Below are 19,937 nucleotides of genomic sequence, written 5' to 3'. Positions count from 1 at the left end.
AACCTAGAGTAGAGCAAAATAAAGCCTATTTTGTTTTTGAAAATGACTTCAAAACCCCTCCAGAATCCTCCTGCTTAACACTGCTTTATTATCCTTCCCAGTACTTAAAGGCAGCATAGTAGGTTGTCCAATGACAAAATCTGGAAGATTCAAAGCAAAATGGCAATGCCAATAGCAAATTTGCTAATCCTTTTCCTCTCATACTCTAATAATGTTATTATTCTATTCAGTTCTCTCAAATGGTAATATCAAAGGCCAATAAGTTGTCCAATAAAATCAAGCCAGATCATCAAATGTAGCTGACAAATTTGAAGTGAACCATTTTAGATTTTCCAGTAGGTTACTTCATCATAAAAGCAAGTAATTTTAGGTAAAATGGAGAACAAATCTCTACAAACTAATATTCAGAGGAAATGTGTCAGGTTATAGATGTACAGTTAGAGAGTATTATCACGCTCTTTAAAAAAGAAAAGAAATTGTACCTAGAGCAAAACTGAAGTACTGCAGGTTTTTTTTTTTCTTTTTTTGTTTTTGTTTTTTCCCCAGATTTGACTTGATTGGAGATACAGGGGGGGAAAAAAACCCACAACAATAAGAAAACCTCATTTTATTGAGGTATTAAAGCAGTACCACTTAATTGTCCCCGAGCATGAAGGATTATTTTAGCACTTCTACTGACCAATGAGGTAGGAAACTTCTGATAATTGAGTCCTTCAGTCTGGCAGCAAAACCGAAGACAAATCCATAGGCAGCAGGTAGGTCTAGGCTCCTAATGATTGTGACAGATGAAGGTGAATACATAAACTGATTGATGAAATCTTGTTCCCTATGTTATTTAGAATGTCAGGCCCCCTTGTCCTTCCCAGCTCACCTCTCATAGGTGCTCAAGTCAAACTGGCACTCAGCCACTGAGCTAGGGAGAAGACCAGCCTGGCTTGCAGGGCTCTGGAGGTGACCCTGAGCAAAGGGAGCTGCTGTTGGTGGGAGGTCTGGCATGGAATTTTAGCCAGCAGAGAGTAAAAGAGGATTTGGATGAATTTCCTAGTGTTTGATGGAGCTCATCCCTTTCTAGGTACTGCTAAATCATTCTTGACAGGGATGACTTATCCCCAGGGCTCCTAAAACTGCTTCTGACAAGCAACCTTTTTTGCTGTTGGAATGTGTTGAATTTCCCCAAGCAATGTGCATCTTTGAAATATTTCATGTTAGAGAGGTATGCTTGTTCTCTGTTTGAGGTCTTCAATGCCTGCTTTTCTAAATTACACAGGAAGAATAGTGTGCTATGCCATTAGTACACAACATGAATTATTTGTAAGGAGAAGTAAACGTTTCCAGAAAGCATGTTTTAATCAGAGGTTGTTTACTAATATCTTTTACTACTTGTTGGATGATGTCTGTATTTGAATGGGAAAATAATTTTGAAATTTCTTACTGTTTTCACCAATTGTTCATTTGTATGAGAACTTATTCCCATGGTATATAAATCTTCTACAGTTCATAATTTTGGCTAAAAGATTGAAATCACACCCTAGAAGAAGAGTATGTCTTCCAAGTACAACAATGTCTGATGTCAGTGATTATATCCTGAAAATCTGTGTTGCTGAAGTTTCTGAATCCTTTCATAGACCTTACAGTATACATATGTATATTTCTGTTTTCACATCAGTGAGGACATCAACTGTTAATCTTCATGGTGAATAACTTACTCTCAGGAACAGAGAAGAAGGCTCACCAGAATATTAAATACTGTCATAAAATTACTTTAGAAAATGAAAGATGTACAGAAAAGACAGGGAGATTGTTTCTTTCTTTCTTTCTTTGTGATTTTTGTTTTGTTTAAAAATATTCTTGTTTTAAAGCTCTCATGCGCATAGCTGGTAGGATGAAAGTAGCATTACTGAGCCAGATAACTTTTAAATCTTACCACTTTAAATCTTAGTCATTACAGGTAGTGTTTTTCTCTCTAAATATTCCCATTGAAAACAGTGTAGGCACTTGCAGTGTAAAATATGATTTCATGTAACTTAGGTTCATTAAACTGTGAAAAATGTTCAGCAAAGTATATGCCTTTTAATTATAGGCGTTACACTAAATTTCCAGTCATTTCTGGAGAGGTACTATTAGTTTCACAGCTGTGGGGGAGTGCCATAATTATATTTTATATGGGAGTAGCTGCTTAAAAATCATAAATACTGGTTTGTTCTGATAGGTTTCATTTGGCTAATGCTCTGCTACCCAAATGGGATTGTTTGACAAGATATACGTGCAAATTCTGAAAAGCATTTGCAACTGTAAGATGAGAACAAAAATAGGTGTTATTTTTCCATTGTGGAAAATCTTCCTTATTGCTTAAGCTCTTCCCTAGTCTCTACATTCCCCCTCCTTTTCAGGAGGGATCAGCAAACAGCCATGGAATGAGTGAAAAGAGAGTATTTCTGTGTAAGGAGATTCAGCTGTTTTATCATCAGTTTGATGTTAGAAGAGTATTAGAAAGCCGATTTCAATTGTTCTATGCTGAACCTTTTCCAGCCTTTTTGTGTACATGTAGATGTACACATGCACATTTGTGTCTGTATGTATCACAGTGAATTGTAGTCTTTTCACATTCACAAGCTCGACATGGGTGTAACACAGAATATTGTCCAGTACAACAGTTGAAAAAAGCAAGTTATGAAAAAAGAAGTTATGATTTAGCCAAGAATTTTCCCTCAACATATTTAACCAGTTAAATGGTTTCAAGTGATGTTACTCCAACCTGGTGAGTAGTAAAAGGATAATTCATCAGCACCATCAACTTGTACCCTCATGTCAACGTGTTGAGTTTTTACTGAGTTTGGAGAATGCCCTGTGGAATATATGGGGGCTTGCTGGCTGCACTCATGCCCTACAGTGCAAACCATAACAGTAATGGCAAAACAGTAACAAACTCTCTTTACTAAACGCACTTTCTTTTTTCCTTTGGTCTTATCGCACTTTAATATCAACAATCAATACACAAAGGACAAGAAAGGAATTTTCCTTTCCCTCATGAAATCTTGTGCAGTGAGAAAAAAAGTAGGTTGAATGTAAAGTAATGTTACATCCTTGTCTCAGCCAAGGTCTTTGAAAATTTCTAAGCTTCCCTCCAGCATCTTATTACATTTGTGAAGTCAGTGTATCATCAGCTCAAAATGTTTCCTTATATTAGGTAAACAAATCACACCATGTCATTAGTCCAAGGCTTTGTCTCTTGTTGCTCAGCTTTGGAATGGACCTGCTGCCTGAAGGTGGAGGGTGAAGCCTTTCCAGTCTATAACAGACCACTCTAGCACCACTTCACAATATTTACACCAGTGATGGGTAGTGTGTATTTCCTGATACTGTGTCCAGCACATTCCCAGTTAGAAGAGAAATAGGAGTGAAAGCATATGGGAAACCTTATTCCCTTTCCTAATAACAAATACAATGGAATTACACTTTATAATAACACAGAAATATTTGTTTATGATGCACATAAATCTTGAGCTATGCTGTAAGGAAGACACATGCAGAGCTTCTATATTAAAGAATTCACATTCTGCAACTGAATCTATTTTTTTTTTAATTTGCTTTTATTGTTAATCATATACGGTATAGTTTCAGCAATTTACGTGTCTGGAGCTTCATTAAACATATTCTAAATTAATAATGTTATAGACTATCTAAACTGTATCAATTACAAATAAGTATAAATTAATGTTTATTTATTCCTGTATAGTCCATTAACTTCCAAATATCTGTGATAATTTGATGACAAATCTACTGTAAAGATTATTACAAAGGAGGTTTTCAATCCCTGTAGCCCTTAGGGACACAGTATTACAGGAAAATGGTAAGAACACAACCCTGATCCAGGGTCTGCTTTGACTCTTTTCCCTTGAGCCTTTCTCCCACATTCTGTACTTTACTAGGCTGCTTTTCCCCTTGGGATCCCATAGCCTCTTTCTCATCTGTGATTCCTGCCTTTTTATTCTCCTTGTGCACTTGCAGCATTAAGCAAGGCAGGTGTCATAGGTCTGGCTTGACTTCTGGTCTGGAGTTATTTCATGCCCGCTTATAGCAGGAGGAGAGGGACTCAGAAACTCTGAGGTGGCCAGGTAGGACCATCTGAGGATCACAACTGGAGCTGCTTCTGCAGAGAATATTTTTGAGACCAGTCTCTTGATATTTAAATCAATATCAAAACTTCTATCACCTAAAATGATCCTGAGCTTGGCTTTGTGTCTGTGCTATTAATGAGCAGACTAATGTACAGGCCTATAGACTTGTGAGGAGCTTAAAAACCCAGGGAATGGAAAATTACACTGAGACGAACCCTGCTGAAACAATTGGACCTCAACCAAAAAAGCACTTGTGCTTTCAAGAATCGCTAACAGTTTTAAGAGCCAATATTTCATGAGTTTCAGGGAACGAAAGCAAATACTGTATGCTGTCAACAATGTGAATTCAAACATTCTTTATATAGCCTTTACTCAAAGCTCTGATGTTTTGAGGTCGAAAACATAAGTCCTTGAAGCCTATGACTTTGATTCAATCTGACTCAGTCAATGCAATTCAACGATAATATCGAGTGAACTTTTAAAGATTGCTTAAATGTTGACATTTTTGATTTAATATGCAATGTAAAAGTTAAAGTAATAATTCTGGCTTTTACGTGAAATGAAGAGGCAGTACAAAACTGAAATATCCATTTTTTTTCTGGAGTATTCTCATATTAAAAATATCTCTCAACACACTGTGAATTATTTTCATTTTTAATTTCTGGAAGAACAGCAGTTCCAAAGCTGCATTTAATTATGATTTTTTGAAATTATTTTTTTTAATATTCTTCAAATCGTCCACTTTCTCTTCAGTCTGCCAGAGCAGATGAGTTAGCAGAATGCCATTTTGTTTAAATCTCATTCCTGTGGAACATTCTGCATTTAATAAATCAATATTTTGCCATGGGAAACTGTTTCACTGGAGAAGTCCAAATTGATCAAATAAGATGAATAAAAACTTCATTTTCCCCTGCCTTGCCACTTTGCAGTTACAGAAGGATTTTTCACCCCTTTAGACCAAGGATAAATAAAAGGGTAAGCAGGTTGGAAAGAAGGAAAGCTATAATCCTAATCTTTAAATCTAAAAGGAGCCAGAAATGGGATAATGCCTTTTTCATTCAACATTGATGGCCACAGAAATGGACAAACTATTCCGACTTCAGGTGGGAATGACACCACACTGCCTGGGCAGTCTTTCTTTGCCAACCTTAACCAGAATTATTTGATGTACACCATACCATTCAATAATAAGTGCTGGAGTATCAAATCAGAAAAACCTTAATCCATGCGCTATTTTGCGATAAATCCTTAAAAAAAAAACACTTTAGGAATTTCTGGAGTGTTTTTACTCGTATTGGTTCTGTAGGAATCGTGAATTACTTTTTTCAATTTTTTGTTTATTTTGAAAGTAAAATTCAATTAAGGTTAAAAAAAGGTGGTTGTTTTTTTCATCCTGTCATTTCTTGAGATAAATTCTTAATTTTTATGAAATGTTCTGTATAAAATATTGCAACTTTCTAAATTATCACTTTTTGTATTTTATTTCTCCATTACAGGCACAGAATTTTCATCTACAAGAAATGACACATTATAATATCATGACATGAGATTATTTAGTGTTTTAAATCAGCCATGAGAGAACAGAAATAATCCTTATCTAATTTTAGCAACAAAAAATCATTTTCATCTAAATGTTGTAGAATTAGTAAGGTTTTTTACAATGTCATTTTCAATGAGAAAAGAAAAAAACAAGAACTTAAAATGAGTACAATTTTAATATTTGAAAAGGCATTTAGCATAGGCAAGTTCTGTGCTGATTAATCTCATAAACACTTAGAACACTTGAATCTAGGAGCACTGCGTATTCTGCTACTGTAAGAAGATTAAATGTATGGAGGTATATTAATTTATTAGGACAGTGTTTCCAGAACAAAAGACTGCCACCTGTCTCTGGGTTATGATGCTCTATGGATAACAGTTCTCAAATAACTTTTACTTCTTATAGCTAAGTAAATCTCTGGAAAAGCATTGCCTTGTGCATTTGGACCATGGAGAATAGCTTTATTCCTTTCACCTTCTGCATTTATGCAGTAATTGTGTTTGCTGTCTGCCGAAAATGATTACAGTTCGATACAGAGCTATGCTACATGCATGTGCATCACTTCAGAAGGATAGCACTGTGCATTTGGAACTGGCATTGTAAGAGAGATGTAGATAGCAATGCTAAGAAATGTACAGATAGATAAGACATAAAGGCCACAAAACGAAAATGAAGGATAAGCTGAAACTAATATTGGCATCCTGCTATTGAACTGAGAATGGGCTGGCAGTAAAAAAGCAGGGGGATTTAATGGAGAACCTTGTTGCTTCTAGCATGTGTGCAGCAGTAAATAAAAACAGACCTGGTGAGTGAGTAATCTGTACTGGCAGCAAAAACACATGAAAGAATTGAGAGTCTGTGGAGGGGTTCAAAGTAGTTGTGCAGCAGTGATTGCTGCAAAGGGAGTCAGGGTGCCCTGTTCAGCAAAGCAGGAGGCTGCATCTGACACTTGTTAACATCCAGCCCCCAGCAGGTCCTGCCATGCATGCACACATCACACAGCAAAGAAAGAAAATGAAGTGGTCTTACAAAACTCCTAAGCAAGGGGGCTCTGACATCTGTGGAAGGGGAAGATTTTTCAGGAACTTCCCAGCACTACAGTGCATTTTCACTAGTTTATGACTTCTAGTGAGCATGGGCAAAGTCTCTTGAGTACTGCAGTTTGCTAGCCCCACATAACAGCGCTATACTTTTCCTCAACAGGATATTTCCATTCAAATGGAAACAATAGAGGCAGATGAAAAAGAACTTTATACTTAGGGCTGAAAACACCAATCAGCGCATGCTGAGACAGTAGCAGTGACACAAGCCTATGGTATTGAGTACGATGATGGAGAACGTAGTGATTCTTCAGCTATTTCAAGTTCATTCTGCTATATATGAGGGCTGCTCTGAAAGTAACGTCTCCAATTTTATTCTGTTGGCCCACATTGTCAGCTGGTGGTATGGCAGTAGAAACTAGCCTTTGCATCAATAGCCTTTTCTATTTTGTCTCCACATGGCAGAGGGCAAGAGGGGCACCCTGGCAGAATGATGTCTTACATGGAAGCGCATATGAAGTAAAGGAGAGTCATTGAATTCCTCCATGCAGAAAAAAAAAAATGACACCCATTGACATTCACTGGCACTTTGAGTGTTGATGGAGACCAAACAATGAATGTGAGCAAATTGACGTGATGGAGGTGTGTTTCAGCAGTGATGACAGTGGATCGCATCCACTGGTGAAGGTATTTATGAGTGCTGCATGCAGGCTCTTGTTTGTTACTGGTGAAAATGCATAGCTAATGGTGGTGACTGTGTTAAGAAGTACTAGTTTGTAGCTGAAAGCTTGCTCTGTCAAACAGTACTGTTCTGCTCTTTCTATGTGCTGTAGTTTCCACGGAAACAAATAGGAGGCATGATTTTCAGAGTGACCTCACTATTTTGGCAATGATATGAAAAGTCTAGATTTAATTGAAATCATAATGTGCAACTGAACTTGCACATAGAGATGAATAGATCAGCATTCGTTACTGACAGAGTGGCGCATACTAGTCTTATTCAGGAGCTATGTGCCTGGACAGTAAACCATTGGCTATGGGTGCCAAGATTCTTAACATCCATCATCCTTTGAAACTGCATTGCCCCAGGCTCTGACATAAAGAAAGAGTCTGAGAGACAAAGGCTGATGTCTAAGTCCTCTAAATGTGTATCTTCCCAAGAGATCTCAAAGACGGTGAAGAGCGTATAATCAATGGATATACAGATGGTATATAGTCAATAGATATACAGATTGTGTGTGTGTGTGTGTGTGTGTGTGTGTGTGTGTGTGTGTGTGTGTGTGTGTGTGTGTGTGTGTGTGTCTGTCTGTCTGTCTGTCTGTCTCCAGGAGCTTGGCTAACGTAATTTATATTGGAGAAATGAGAGAAAGTCACTCACCCTGTCCTGGGCTCAGGAGATGAACTCCTGATGGAGCAGATCTCCAGAGAGATCCTTCCCCACTGGCAGTCAGCTCTTAAATGGGTCTAGGAGAGGTGCAGCCAGGCTCCACCCCTTCCTGCAGCACAGGAGAATTGCCTTCACCTGTGCTCCCGTGGCTGACTCATTGCTCGCCTCAGGTGATCAATCGAAGGTTCAGGCTGTGATTCAGCAGCCCCATACAGAAGAGTTAACCCATCTCTTGCCCTGGTGTTCTTGATTTTAAACTGGATATTCTCACAGGTGATTTGCACCTTTACAAAATGTTTTGTGGAGTTGTTATGCCAGTGCTAGTAGATCAAAAAGTGACACTGAGGTCTAGCTAGACTTCATCTGATGGAAAACCACAATGCATCAGGCAGGTTTATTACAGTTTGTGCTCTCTTGGCAAATCCTGAATGCTTTGCAATGCATTCTCTTCTTCAGCTTGGCCAGTCGATATGGACACAGAATATTATTTGGTGTCATAAACATAAAATACATAATGATTTTTTCATCAAGTTTGACTCTGTGTGTGTGTCCTTACAGTCACTGCAGAAAAAAAAGACAATAAACTGTCCAATGCATGGAAATCCCATTTGGCAGTGAAACAGTTATATCAAATTGCCACTATTTAAAATGTTCAATGAAATCACTCTTCCTTGTTGTTTGTTTATTTCTTAGAGTAGCTACACATGGATCTTATAAAATTTCCTAACTAAAATAGTTTCTTGCAAAGTGAACTTCTTTGGATGAATCAAAATATTTGTATGCAAAGCTCTATTCTCCAACAAACTGCTGAAAGCAATATATGATTCACTCTAACAATTCCAAGCTATGTATGACTCATGTTGAAGAATGCAGTCAGAAGGTCATTTGTTCTCAGGTCTCTATGAAATTACTGGGACTCTGTATGTGTCCAGAGGAAAAGGAAATCATTATGAAAAGTATCCACCCTTTTGGAGAAAGCCTGTCTCCCAGCAGAGAAAGTCTTTCTTTGGAGAAAGTCTATCTCCTGAGAGACAAACATGCAGCTCAATGAAAGCAATACTCATATACCAGTTTTTGATCACTGTCGTTTATTTTCTGAAGGGAAAACAGGAGCTTTGGTTTGAAGGTTATCCTATTGTCTGCTACCACAATCTGTTATGACCCACCAGTTTTGAAGTTCTGCATGCTGATATGCAACATTTTCAGGAATTATAATTTAGAGTCCACTTACTAAAATTTGATTTTGGACTTCGGAGTGATTCTGAGCCCAGAATCTGACACGCCACTCACACTAGTCTCTTCTGCTGCCCTCAGGGATTTCGTATATTTTACTTAAAAGCTCTTACACTCTTCTGCTACTGTGATAAGAAGACAAGTAGAGACTTGCAGCACTAGAAATAAAAAGTATTAATTGTAGGCATCTATGACCACATTAGTAGAAGAGACAAAAAAAAAAATCACAAATTTGTGTGGACGTATGCATATATGTGTAGATATGAATCTATCTAAGAATTCAAAACCAGACATAAACAAAGATTTGTTTTCATACTGTTTTATGACTTAAAGGTGGACAGAAAATTGCCAGTTAAATATTGCTGAATATTTTTAGTATCAACATACTCCTTCTTATCTTTGAGTTTTTCTGTTCTCTCATCATTTTGTCCATCCTTCTATCCAGTCACTCTTTTTCTGAACATTTGTGTTTTCAAATTGTTTAAATAATACTAATGATATTAATAATACTAGATTGAGGTGGAGTGACAATGGCGAAATTGAAGTTGCTTAAGTAACACTGGTGGTAAAGCAACTGCAATGTATATAGGACATTCATAGTAATGTGCTTTTTGCTGCATCAGGTGCTTTTAAGGCATAATTATGACTGCTTTTTACATCTGCATTGGCTAGCCTTTTTTGAAAGGTATTCCATCACTTAGAGTGCTGTTTTATTATACAGGGAACAATTGTTAGTGCACCTTTTTAAGTAACATGCATTGTTTTAAAACACAGGTTACTGTAGGCCACTTGAGAGGTTGATATAAAGCAGCCATGCTTTTTGGCTCCTACTGATTCCCTAAACTCCATGAAAACAAATTAAATGAAATTAAATGAAGCTAAATAAAACAAAGAGAACCACATACATCTTCAAAATATATTCCAGTATGACACATCCTATGACTGCAGACTTATTTTGTTGAAGGCATTCAGGAAATAGGTGTGAACTTAGGAAACTCACAGAATTGTAGACATAAGACTGTGTCAAATAATAACAGTGCTAGGCACAGACTATGAGCACTAGCTGTTGCACACTTTATGAACTAGACTAAAGAACCCATGCCCTTTCTACATATTAAAATGTATTGTTCTGTGTTTGTTTTTTTGTTTGTTTAAATCAGAATTCATTATGTTTTGAACATTAAACTATCTACTTCCTATAGCTGCTCAAAAAGCCGGAAAAATTAAGGAGTTTGTCTTTTTTTTAAAAAAAAAATTGTTTTCTTGTTTTGTGAAAGATTAAGCTTTTTTTTGAAAGAAAAGTCTGTTTTGTGAGATCCTCCCACAAGCAATATCAAAGTGCACTGCGCAAAAGTCAGTGTGTTCTCTGGGAAAAGAGAGATACTCTTTTAATATGTGAGACATGTGGAAGCAATATAATTATCTAAATGAACAGGATGAAAGTACTAGACAATTGGAGTTTCTTGACTTTGTTTTACAGTAAAAGTACAGTTTTATGCTGAAGACCTATCATATCTTTAATGGGAAATCTATAACACGAGAGAACCCCAGATCTATTATAATTCAGATAAGGTGCCTGGGCAGACAGTCAATCCCCCAGGCTGCCAAAGAGAAAAATAAATGTTTTGCTGACGGCAAAGGAATTGTGTTTTTTCACTATGTCACTGCTGAAATTGTGAATGAAAGAGCAGTCTTTACTGAAACCAAAATTAGAAAAGAGCTGAAGTATAAAATGCTTTTTGTGATGTTTCTAGACAAGGCACTTGAGCAGTATTCAACACTAGACAGAAGGAACAGGGAGACTCAAGAGATATCAACAAAGAAAATATTGAAAGATCAGTCTTCTCTGCTGAAGTAGAATGGCATAGACACTCCCATTAAAAAAAAAAAAAATTGCCTGATTATTAATTTTTTCTTATAATGCATTCTCAATTGCTCTTAAAATTCATTTTGTAAGTCTTTAAGATCATCCAAATGGAAACTTCCGAATTTCTGTTCATTGTGTTTTTCACTACCATTTTCAAGTGCTTTAAAGGGTGTTGTTATGGTAATACTTAGGCTGTAATGACTAATGCTCAGCTGTCTGCTCTAACATCCAATGCTCGTACATCTTCTGCTTTCAGTTTCTCCCTGTTATTGTCCATTGACGTGGTTACTTTATTGGCAGGAGTTTCTTACTATAGAAGGACTAAAGGAATGACTAGTGTATCTCACGTTATCAGAAAGGAAATGATTGCTTCAACTTTTGCTGAAGGTAAAAGACACAGATGAATTAACAATTAAAAATAAGATTTGTTTCCAATTCCTATCTGCAGCACCAGGAATTTCAGATTTTGCTAAAGCACTGGGGATTGATTTGGGGAACTGATAATGAGTACATCTGGAACTAAGTGGAGGGAGATGGAAGTATTTGGCTACTGCAACTTCTATCATCATCTCTCCACAGTTCTGAATTCTAAAAGGGTATAGGAGAGGAGGGCATCCAGAGAAAATCTGTAGAAACCTGAGTCAGAAATTCAGTTATCCATTATTGTCCTCCTGGACTCCTTTGTCTGCTCTTGACTACTGCTGCCAAACTTCTATGTAAACTTGGGCATATGTTGCAATACTAGGTGCAAAGGGATGCAGAAATACACTATTGTCTGTTGTCAAACAGGTCTTCCTTATCCACATGCCTGGATTGGATCCTTGCTACCAATCCTCAACAGCATGAGAGGGAAGGGATTCCAGAAGAACTGAAGCAGAAATAGAGCATTGGTCCACAGCAGCTTATTAAATTCCTTCCTTCAAAAGTTGAGAGTTTGCATGAACATGTAGCACACAGTATTACTCATCCTGCATCTACCTGCAGCTTTTTACTGAATACTGCTCTGTTATACCTGGTGATGTGGCTCAGAAATTTCTAACTGTTCTATCTGAAAGCAATTTGCTTTGCAGAAAAATCAGGAAAAGCATATGCAAGAGAGATTCTGTTATTGAGTGCAGACTCCTACTGAGCCAGTACTCCTTAATTTGGAATTATCAGAAAAGATGTGACTCCAGCATGAGTTCTTGCCTTTAAAATACTAAGATGAGCAAGAAATCACACCTTTTAAGTGTTCTAGGCATTTTAATGATGGTTAAAGTCAAAGGCAAAGTGCAGACTTATGGAAGTGAGGAGGTGTCAGAGATTAATGCAATTTTTTTTTTCCACTGAAGTGAGTGGACTGAAGGTTAGAGCAGGGAAATGGGGGAGAATGCAGACAGGTTATTTGATGCTGCTAGGAAAAGCAGAGTCCACACCCAGGTAAGAATACATAGGACATTCCAATAGTATTGCTCCATCATTTTATTACATCTCAGCACAAGGATGATTCTTGTGCAGCAATTAGGGGCAACAGAGAAAAGGAAAACATAGCTTTTAGAAAAAGGGGCTTTGTGTGGTGTTGGTATTATTTTGAGAAATTTCTCTTTGCTTATTGGCTCCAGCTGGGAAAGTAGGGAAGCAGGTGGCTTGCTCTTGAGAGGGTCCACCTGGAAGAAGGTTATAGAAGGGAAGCTGTTCTGCATTTTGTTTATTTGTTTATTTATTTACTTTAGGTGGAAGAATGTTTGCTTGTAATGTGATCTTGCAGGGTTGTTTTTTTTTCGTTTGTTTTTAATTTGTGCTGTTTTAAATGATTATTCCCAGATCAGAAAGTGTGGCTAGGGAGGGTGCTGAAAGTTTCCTAGTGATTGCTCTGGGCCTTTCCTAGGTGAAAATATAAATAATATATAAATAATGTATTTTGCAACTTTGTACAATAACAGCAGCAAAGGAAAATCCTTCATGAGATCTCACTACCTGTTTGAGTAATGCTACTGCTTGTGCTCACTTATAAAGAAATCTAAAGATAAATGTTCTGTATTCTTTCTGTGTGGCAACCCCCAGAGAATACAAAAGCAGATATTTCTAGTTGTTTTTGCTAAACCACTGATGACTATCATAGACTCATCACATGGTCAAGAACCAAAATAATTTGCAAGTACACGAATTCAGTAATTCTGCAAAGTAACCGAAGAGTTCTTGAGTCTTTTGCCTTCTAAAATCAAGCAGAGAGATAATATATTGGCAGGAGGGAAAGAGAGGAATTCATTTGTAGGGGCTCTGATAGATCTCTGCAAAGCTTAGGAAAATAGCTTTCTGTGGCTCTGCTGAGTTCCTGTTTAATTACTTAGCCAGATATGACCTTGCACAACTTCTGTAATACAAGGGACTAGGAGATCTTTTGTGGTAAATAGAGCCCATAATAACTCTGTTTTCTAATCTCTGTTTCTTCAGCTGATGCCACCCTTTATAAAACTATATATATATCCTCGAAGCACCTAATTGAGGAAAGGCTTTGTGAGAGGATAAAAACATTCAAGTTGCAGGAAGTAATTACACAGGAACAGTGTTACTCGTCTTTTTATTGCTACATATGAATACTGTTATCAAAAAACTCATTTCTAGTCATGTGTCCTTTGGATTGGCAATTATTATACACTTGGTCACTGGGAGGAAATTCCTAAGAGCTTAAATAGAGGGATGTTATTTGACAGTATTTTTAACACAGTTTCAGAAGAGTGCATCTGTTTCCAGTTTTCTTGTATGCATCTGGGAATCTGGTGCATATAAAAGCATTCCCAAGCAACACTAGTGTCTATGGCACCTTAAGAGTCTAACAGAATCCCAAATAAGTTTGCAAAATGAATCTGTGCCAGCTTTAATGACAAGTGCTACAAACTGAAGGAACTGAAGAAGTAGTGATGTGGTATAATTCAGTGAATTGTACTATGCTGAGAAACTTCTTCATTACAAACAGCACTTCATGTTTGGTTTGTGGGTGTTTTTAAAGTATTGTATAAATAAGTCCATGTTGGAGATACTGATGTAAACATCTGTTACAGAAGATGGGATGAAATGAATTTTGATGTACACAATACTGTTCATACGGACTATGATTTTTGTGCTAAATATACCTGAAATATGCAGCTTGGAAAAGAAAGGAAATGGTCTAAATTTTTTGTTTGTTTCTCATTCAACGTTTATTCTCGTTGAACAACATAAAGAGCCTGTACAATTCTCACAGAATCATAAAAGTTGGAAAAGACCTCTAAGAACATGTAGGCCAACCATCCAGCTACCACTGATACTGTCCACTAGACCATGTCCCTAAATACAACATTCAACCTTTTCTTGAACACCTCCAGGGATAGCAACTCCAGCGCCTCCCTGGGCAACCTGTTCCTGTGCATCACACTGTTTCTGAGAAGAAATTCTTCCTTATACCCAACCTGAACCACTCCTGGCACGACTTAAGGCCATTCCTTCTCATCCTACCCAGGAGAAGAGGCCAACCACCACCTCACCACAATCTCCTTTCAGGCAGTTGTGGAGAGCCATAAGGTCTCCCCTGAGCCTCCTTTTCTCCGGATTAAACAATCTCAGCCACTCTCCATCGGACCTATGCTCCAGACACCGCACCAGTTTCGTTGCCCTTCTCTGAACACACTCCAGGGCCTCAACATCTCTCTTGTCGCGAGGAGCCCAAAATTGAACAAAATACTTGAGGTATAGCCTCACCACAGATGAAAACAGGGGGGCAATCACCTCCCTGCTCCTGCTTTCACTCTTACAATACACATACAAGGCAAGCACAACCGTTGCCTCCGTGTGTCACCTCCATGCATTTCGTGGCAGTCTCCCACTGTGCTGTGGAAACACAGCCCCCTTTGAGCAGCTAGTCACAATGCTTAGCAATATTTTGACATTGCTTAAGTATTAGCCTCCTAAATGTTGTTTTCCTTTGCTATTTTGTGTTTTGACCAAGGAGGCTGCTTTGTTATGAGAAGTGAAGCCAGGCTCACTGGCTCTTAATTGCTTTCTTTCCCAAGTGACTTCTGAGATTTTCCTCTAACTCACTGTAATTATCTTTTACTGTAAACTAACTAAAGTACACCCTGATTTTTTTTGTCATATTCATTAGCAAGCATTCTGCTTTGAATGCTGCTGTATTCTGAGAATGTCTAGTCTGATTTGAAATGAAAGCCCCAGTTTGACATGCAGAATAGTAACGGATGGTCAAGGTGCAGAATCTCTTTACATGGGAGCATCATCTAAAAGGGAAATAAACTATCCCTTCCAAAAGTGTGCCTGATGGGGAAGTCAGTTCTGAGCTTGTGCCTGCAAAAGATATCTCACCATGGTTTGTGTTTGTTATGTGATTTCTTCTCTGAGACCAAGAGAGAATTTATCCCGTGAATGAAACTATTTGTAGTATTGCAATGGAGGTGGGCTACTTGTTCAGCACTTGAGAAGGGTGGGAACAATGAAAGCTTCCCTTCAAAACTTGACTTGAATATAATCCATAAAGAGAGGTCTCACCATGCTTAATATTATTATTATTAAAGTCTGAAGCCTAGCAGATCCTTTCTCTTGTTGTTAAGGTATTCAGTGTTCTGGACTGTTCAGTTTTCAGATGGCTGAATGTGTGCAGCATACAAAAGTGATGCTGAATGCTTTTAGCAGCTAGAATTCTGACATTCAGCTCCTCACATAGCCCTCAGATCTCCAATTGTGTCCTGTATCTCCCATAAAGAATGATGATGGGACATGGCTGCTCTGCCAAGCATAAGTGAAAGGTTTGTCTACGAGCATTGTTGATTTCTGGATAAAAGGAAAATGATATGGGGCTTTTCTTGGGGCTTGGAGATTATTTCAGATGACAGTATGGTTTGAATTTACAAGTGTCTTGACGTAGGTGTTCTGTTCAAGTAATAGGGACTTCTTAATCAATATAGATAAGACTCTAAAAGCTCTGTGTGCAAAAAGCTCACTTGGAAAAACTTGTTCCACAATTGCATTTTTAGCTAATTTCCTCTTTTAGATGGGCCCTTTGTCAATGTGTTTTATCATGCATTTCTTCAGAGGAAACACTTGATCACTTAGCTTGTGTGTAGTGCTTGGATCACAAGACACCAGGAATATCTAATGCAGGCTCTTTAAGTGTCTGGATGCTGCTCTGATGATCTATCATACTCCTGGTTTGATTAATAGTTTTCCAGTGTTTTATTTGTATGAAACTACTCTTTTTGGAGGCTATTATATCACTCTCTTAGTGATCCAGATGAGTTGGCAGGCAAATGTAAAGCTCATAGAACTGGAAATAAGTATTAAGAAACAAAATAGATATCTAGGTGTTAAAAAAAAAAAAAGAAAAGAAAGAAAGAAAAAGGAGGCTTGCTTATTGCTCACAAAAGCAGTAGAGTATTTACATGAAAATTCTATAATAAAGGCTAGAGAATGTAATGTTGCATGCTTAGGAGCTTCAGTTAATATCTGAACATGATTCTCATGCATGTGGAAAATCGCAATAAAGTAATTTTCATGCAGTAGACTTCTGTCTATTCATGCAGTATAGACTTCTGTCTATTTACCTCTTTAAGTCTGCATGTCTTCCTATAGTGCATGCACTTTTAAGAATTAATCTAAACAGATATAATTGAGTCTCTGAATATAAAGACTATGAAAATAAGTTTGAAAAATTCTCCAAAAAGTAGTCTGTGAACAATCAGATACTTAGGTCATTTGCTAAAGTGTAGGCTGTGCTTTCAACCTATCACTAGTAACTTTGGATTCTTATCTGTTAATGAAAATTATCCTGCTAAGCCCTGAAAGTCAAACTGTGACCAATTTTTCCATTCCTTTTTTATTCTATTTTGATATAGTGATAGTTATGGGAGATTTCAAAAAATGAACAATCTTTCATTGTTCTGTTCATTTTTCAATAATAATGACAGAAATAACAGCAAATGCATATAAATGGAATTTTTATATATGTCATAAGCAGACATACACATATATGTATATTCAAAGGGGGGGGGGGAATTAATGCAGTGTAAAATGTGTTCTTATCTGAGTTCAGAGTTCTCAGCAGTAAATTTGCTCCAGAAATGGAGATGCCTTTGTCTTAGTTTGGAGAGAAAAAAATGGTTATGTGAGGTATTCAAATGTTTTTGTTCTTTTTTATCCACTTTCTCAAGTGAGCAGTACTTACAAGAGTGAGAGGCGGTCAGTATGTTTGCTATATACTTTATTGTTTGAGGCCATGTCCATGCATTCAACATACTTGAATGCATCTCTGTATGCATGTGAGTAAAGAGACATTTAAAACAGCCTGGGGTTGTTTCCGTATTTGCTGGGTATATTTATGTACTTTGAGCCTTTAAACAGAAGTGGGACTCTCAGTTTTTTGACCCTTTGTCTCCTTGTTACCAATGAACATGTTTGCATCCAGGTTGGTATTCCCCAGTTCTTGCCTTACCTTGACATCGTTGACATTCATCCTTGTTCCCTCTTTCCCAACAAAGATGTCATCAATGTCAACCAGAATGTATCTCTCCAAGGACAGTGTGAGCTTCTTCCCTGACAGAAAAGAGATGGCATCAATAAAGATCAGCTTGTGCAACCAGAAGGTCAGGTTGTTTCCAAAAAGAACTCTCTGAATCCCATCATGAAGCCCCAAGTCCTGGATGACAGTTGCATACAGAGCAGCCTTTGGCAATGCCATGGGGGTTGGCCTGGAAGTCTGCAGTTCAGTTAAAAGCACAGGTTGGTAGGTGGAATGGTTGAAGTGGAAAATTGTCCAGTCTTCACCAGGCAGTGGGCCTTTCTCAGTCCGTGGTGCTTTGGTAATGCGCAGAAGGGGAGACTGAGAGTTTACAACACAATCTTTGAGGGCAATGTTATTGTAAAGATGTAATGGCAAGCCTTTCAGTTTTGTACTTGGGGAGCTGTTCTCATTGGCTTTATGAAAACCAATTATGCTAACACTGTATTCCACGCAGTATTTTTCCAGAAGCTCTCTATTCCACGAGTCCATGGATACATACTTTAAAATATTCTCATATATAATAATTGTATATTTTCCTCTTCCGTTGTCTGTGAGAGGGGGAATATCTCCCTTGGCAGGTGCGATGACCATGTGGTATTGAAATCTGCTGGATTCAAGGATGGCTATGATGTCTTGTCCCAGCTGGGAGTACTGACTTTCCACAAAGAGAAGGATGGTGGAATCAGTTTTAGATGGATCGATTGGCTTAGCTGTTTTCAGCTCCATGGACCTGTATGGTAAAAGCTTGAGATCTTCACACTCTGCTTCTCCAGTGGTTTCTGCAAGAGTCATCTCCTGCTTGTAGCCAGTGTACAGGTAATAGGCAGAAATGACAATACTTGCTAGGCAGAAGGCAGCCAGGAGAATGACTAGTGTTCTGAAACTTCTTCGGAGCCTCACTATTAGATTCATCTTTTGTAAGACTTCCAACTTGACTTGGACTCGTTGCTTTTTGGTTTTCTCTTTCTAAAGTGCCATAATAACAGTGAGACGCAGAGGTGTTGATTCCTCTCCTGAGCCGTTCATGTGACCATTGCAGTGCATTTATGAAGTTGTTGGAGAGATTATAAAGCTGTCGGAGCAGGAAATCAAAAGATCTGGAAAGCTAAATTGAAAGAGGCTTTCTCAGAATGCAGCAGTTGCCAATAATCAATGAAGAAAACTCTTAACATTATCTGCAACAACAAGTAAAATAAAAGTAAATAAAATCCATAAAGCAATTAAAAATGCATGCTAATAAAGACAATGATATCAGCAATATAAGTTGAGAGGGAGGCTCAAGCGCTATTTGAACAGTTCAAATGTTGCTTGCTTTCTTTAACATACCAGAGCTCCTTCTATTTTATTATGTTGGCTCACAATGTCAGAGGTGGATGTTGGTGATACGGCAATGGAGGTTGAACTTACCTGCCAATATTCTGTTACATTTTGTTGCAGTGCGACAGGTGGCAGCAGAGGGATTACCTGGCATAATGGTGTCTGACATGGAAGTGCATATGAAGCAAAGGTGTGCCACTAAACTCTTCCATGTGGAAGAAAAATGGCACCCATTGACATGCATCAATGCTTGCTGAATGTTTCTGGAGATCAAACAGAGGATGTGAGCACAGTGAGGTGGTGCTGGGTAGTGTATTTCAGCAGTGATGACAGTGACATGAAAGACAAGCAACTATGCACAGCTATTACACCACAAAATGCAGAGCAGAGGGAGTTACTGCTGAGGCTGGCTGAGAGTTCACTAAAGTTTTACGTAGTGTTAGTGACCCTGCTGTGTGTCACGTGGCAGTTAACAAAACCAGCAAAGCAAGGTGGGTAACTTCTGCACTGAGTTTAATAAGCAGTCAAAAAAAGTGTGAAAAGTGCCCTGTATTTAGTAATGTCTACTGTGTGAAGGGTGAAATAGAAAAGAAATGCAGCTATTGCTAAGAATTAAAATCATGAAGTTAATTGGAAGACTATCTTCCCCTTCCTCCCCTCCCCCTCCCTGAATCCCATTGGTACTTCTTTCATTCTGCAGTTTGCTGTGTGCTTGTTGGGATCTCACTTCTTATTAAAGCTCTAATTAAGATTTTATAAAAAGATAAAACCAGATCAAGTGAAGCATTGTCTATGGGGCCGTGCTTCAGATGCAGTGACATTGATGAGTCACTCAGCCCGACTCTGAGGGTTTATTGGATTAGGAGAACTGCTCTCTCTGTGGGAAGGACAGCCTAGTGGGGGAGAGGG

At 38.0% G+C, this 19,937-nt stretch overlaps 1 protein-coding gene across 2 annotated transcripts in view; it reads right to left on the bottom strand.

Moving 5' to 3' along the window:
* Positions 1–19,937, bottom strand: part of NDST4 (N-deacetylase and N-sulfotransferase 4) — a 105,893-nt gene that overhangs the window by 71,523 nt on the left and 14,433 nt on the right. Inside the window, exon 2 of one of the 2 annotated variants that reach the window (XM_010709954.3) lies at positions 17,643–18,886. In XM_010709954.3, the coding sequence (XP_010708256.1) occupies positions 17,643–18,623 (981 nt within the window). In that variant the 5' untranslated portion in view covers positions 18,624–18,886. The remainder of the gene's footprint in view (positions 1–17,642; positions 18,887–19,937) is intronic. The other variant, XM_003205731.4, reaches the window with a different exon arrangement.

The sequence above is a fragment of the Meleagris gallopavo genome, chromosome 4 (assembly GCF_000146605.3).
Source record: "Meleagris gallopavo isolate NT-WF06-2002-E0010 breed Aviagen turkey brand Nicholas breeding stock chromosome 4, Turkey_5.1, whole genome shotgun sequence".
NCBI classification, from domain to species: Eukaryota; Metazoa; Chordata; class Aves; order Galliformes; family Phasianidae; genus Meleagris; species Meleagris gallopavo.
This window is presented reverse-complemented; position numbering and strand designations above follow the sequence as displayed.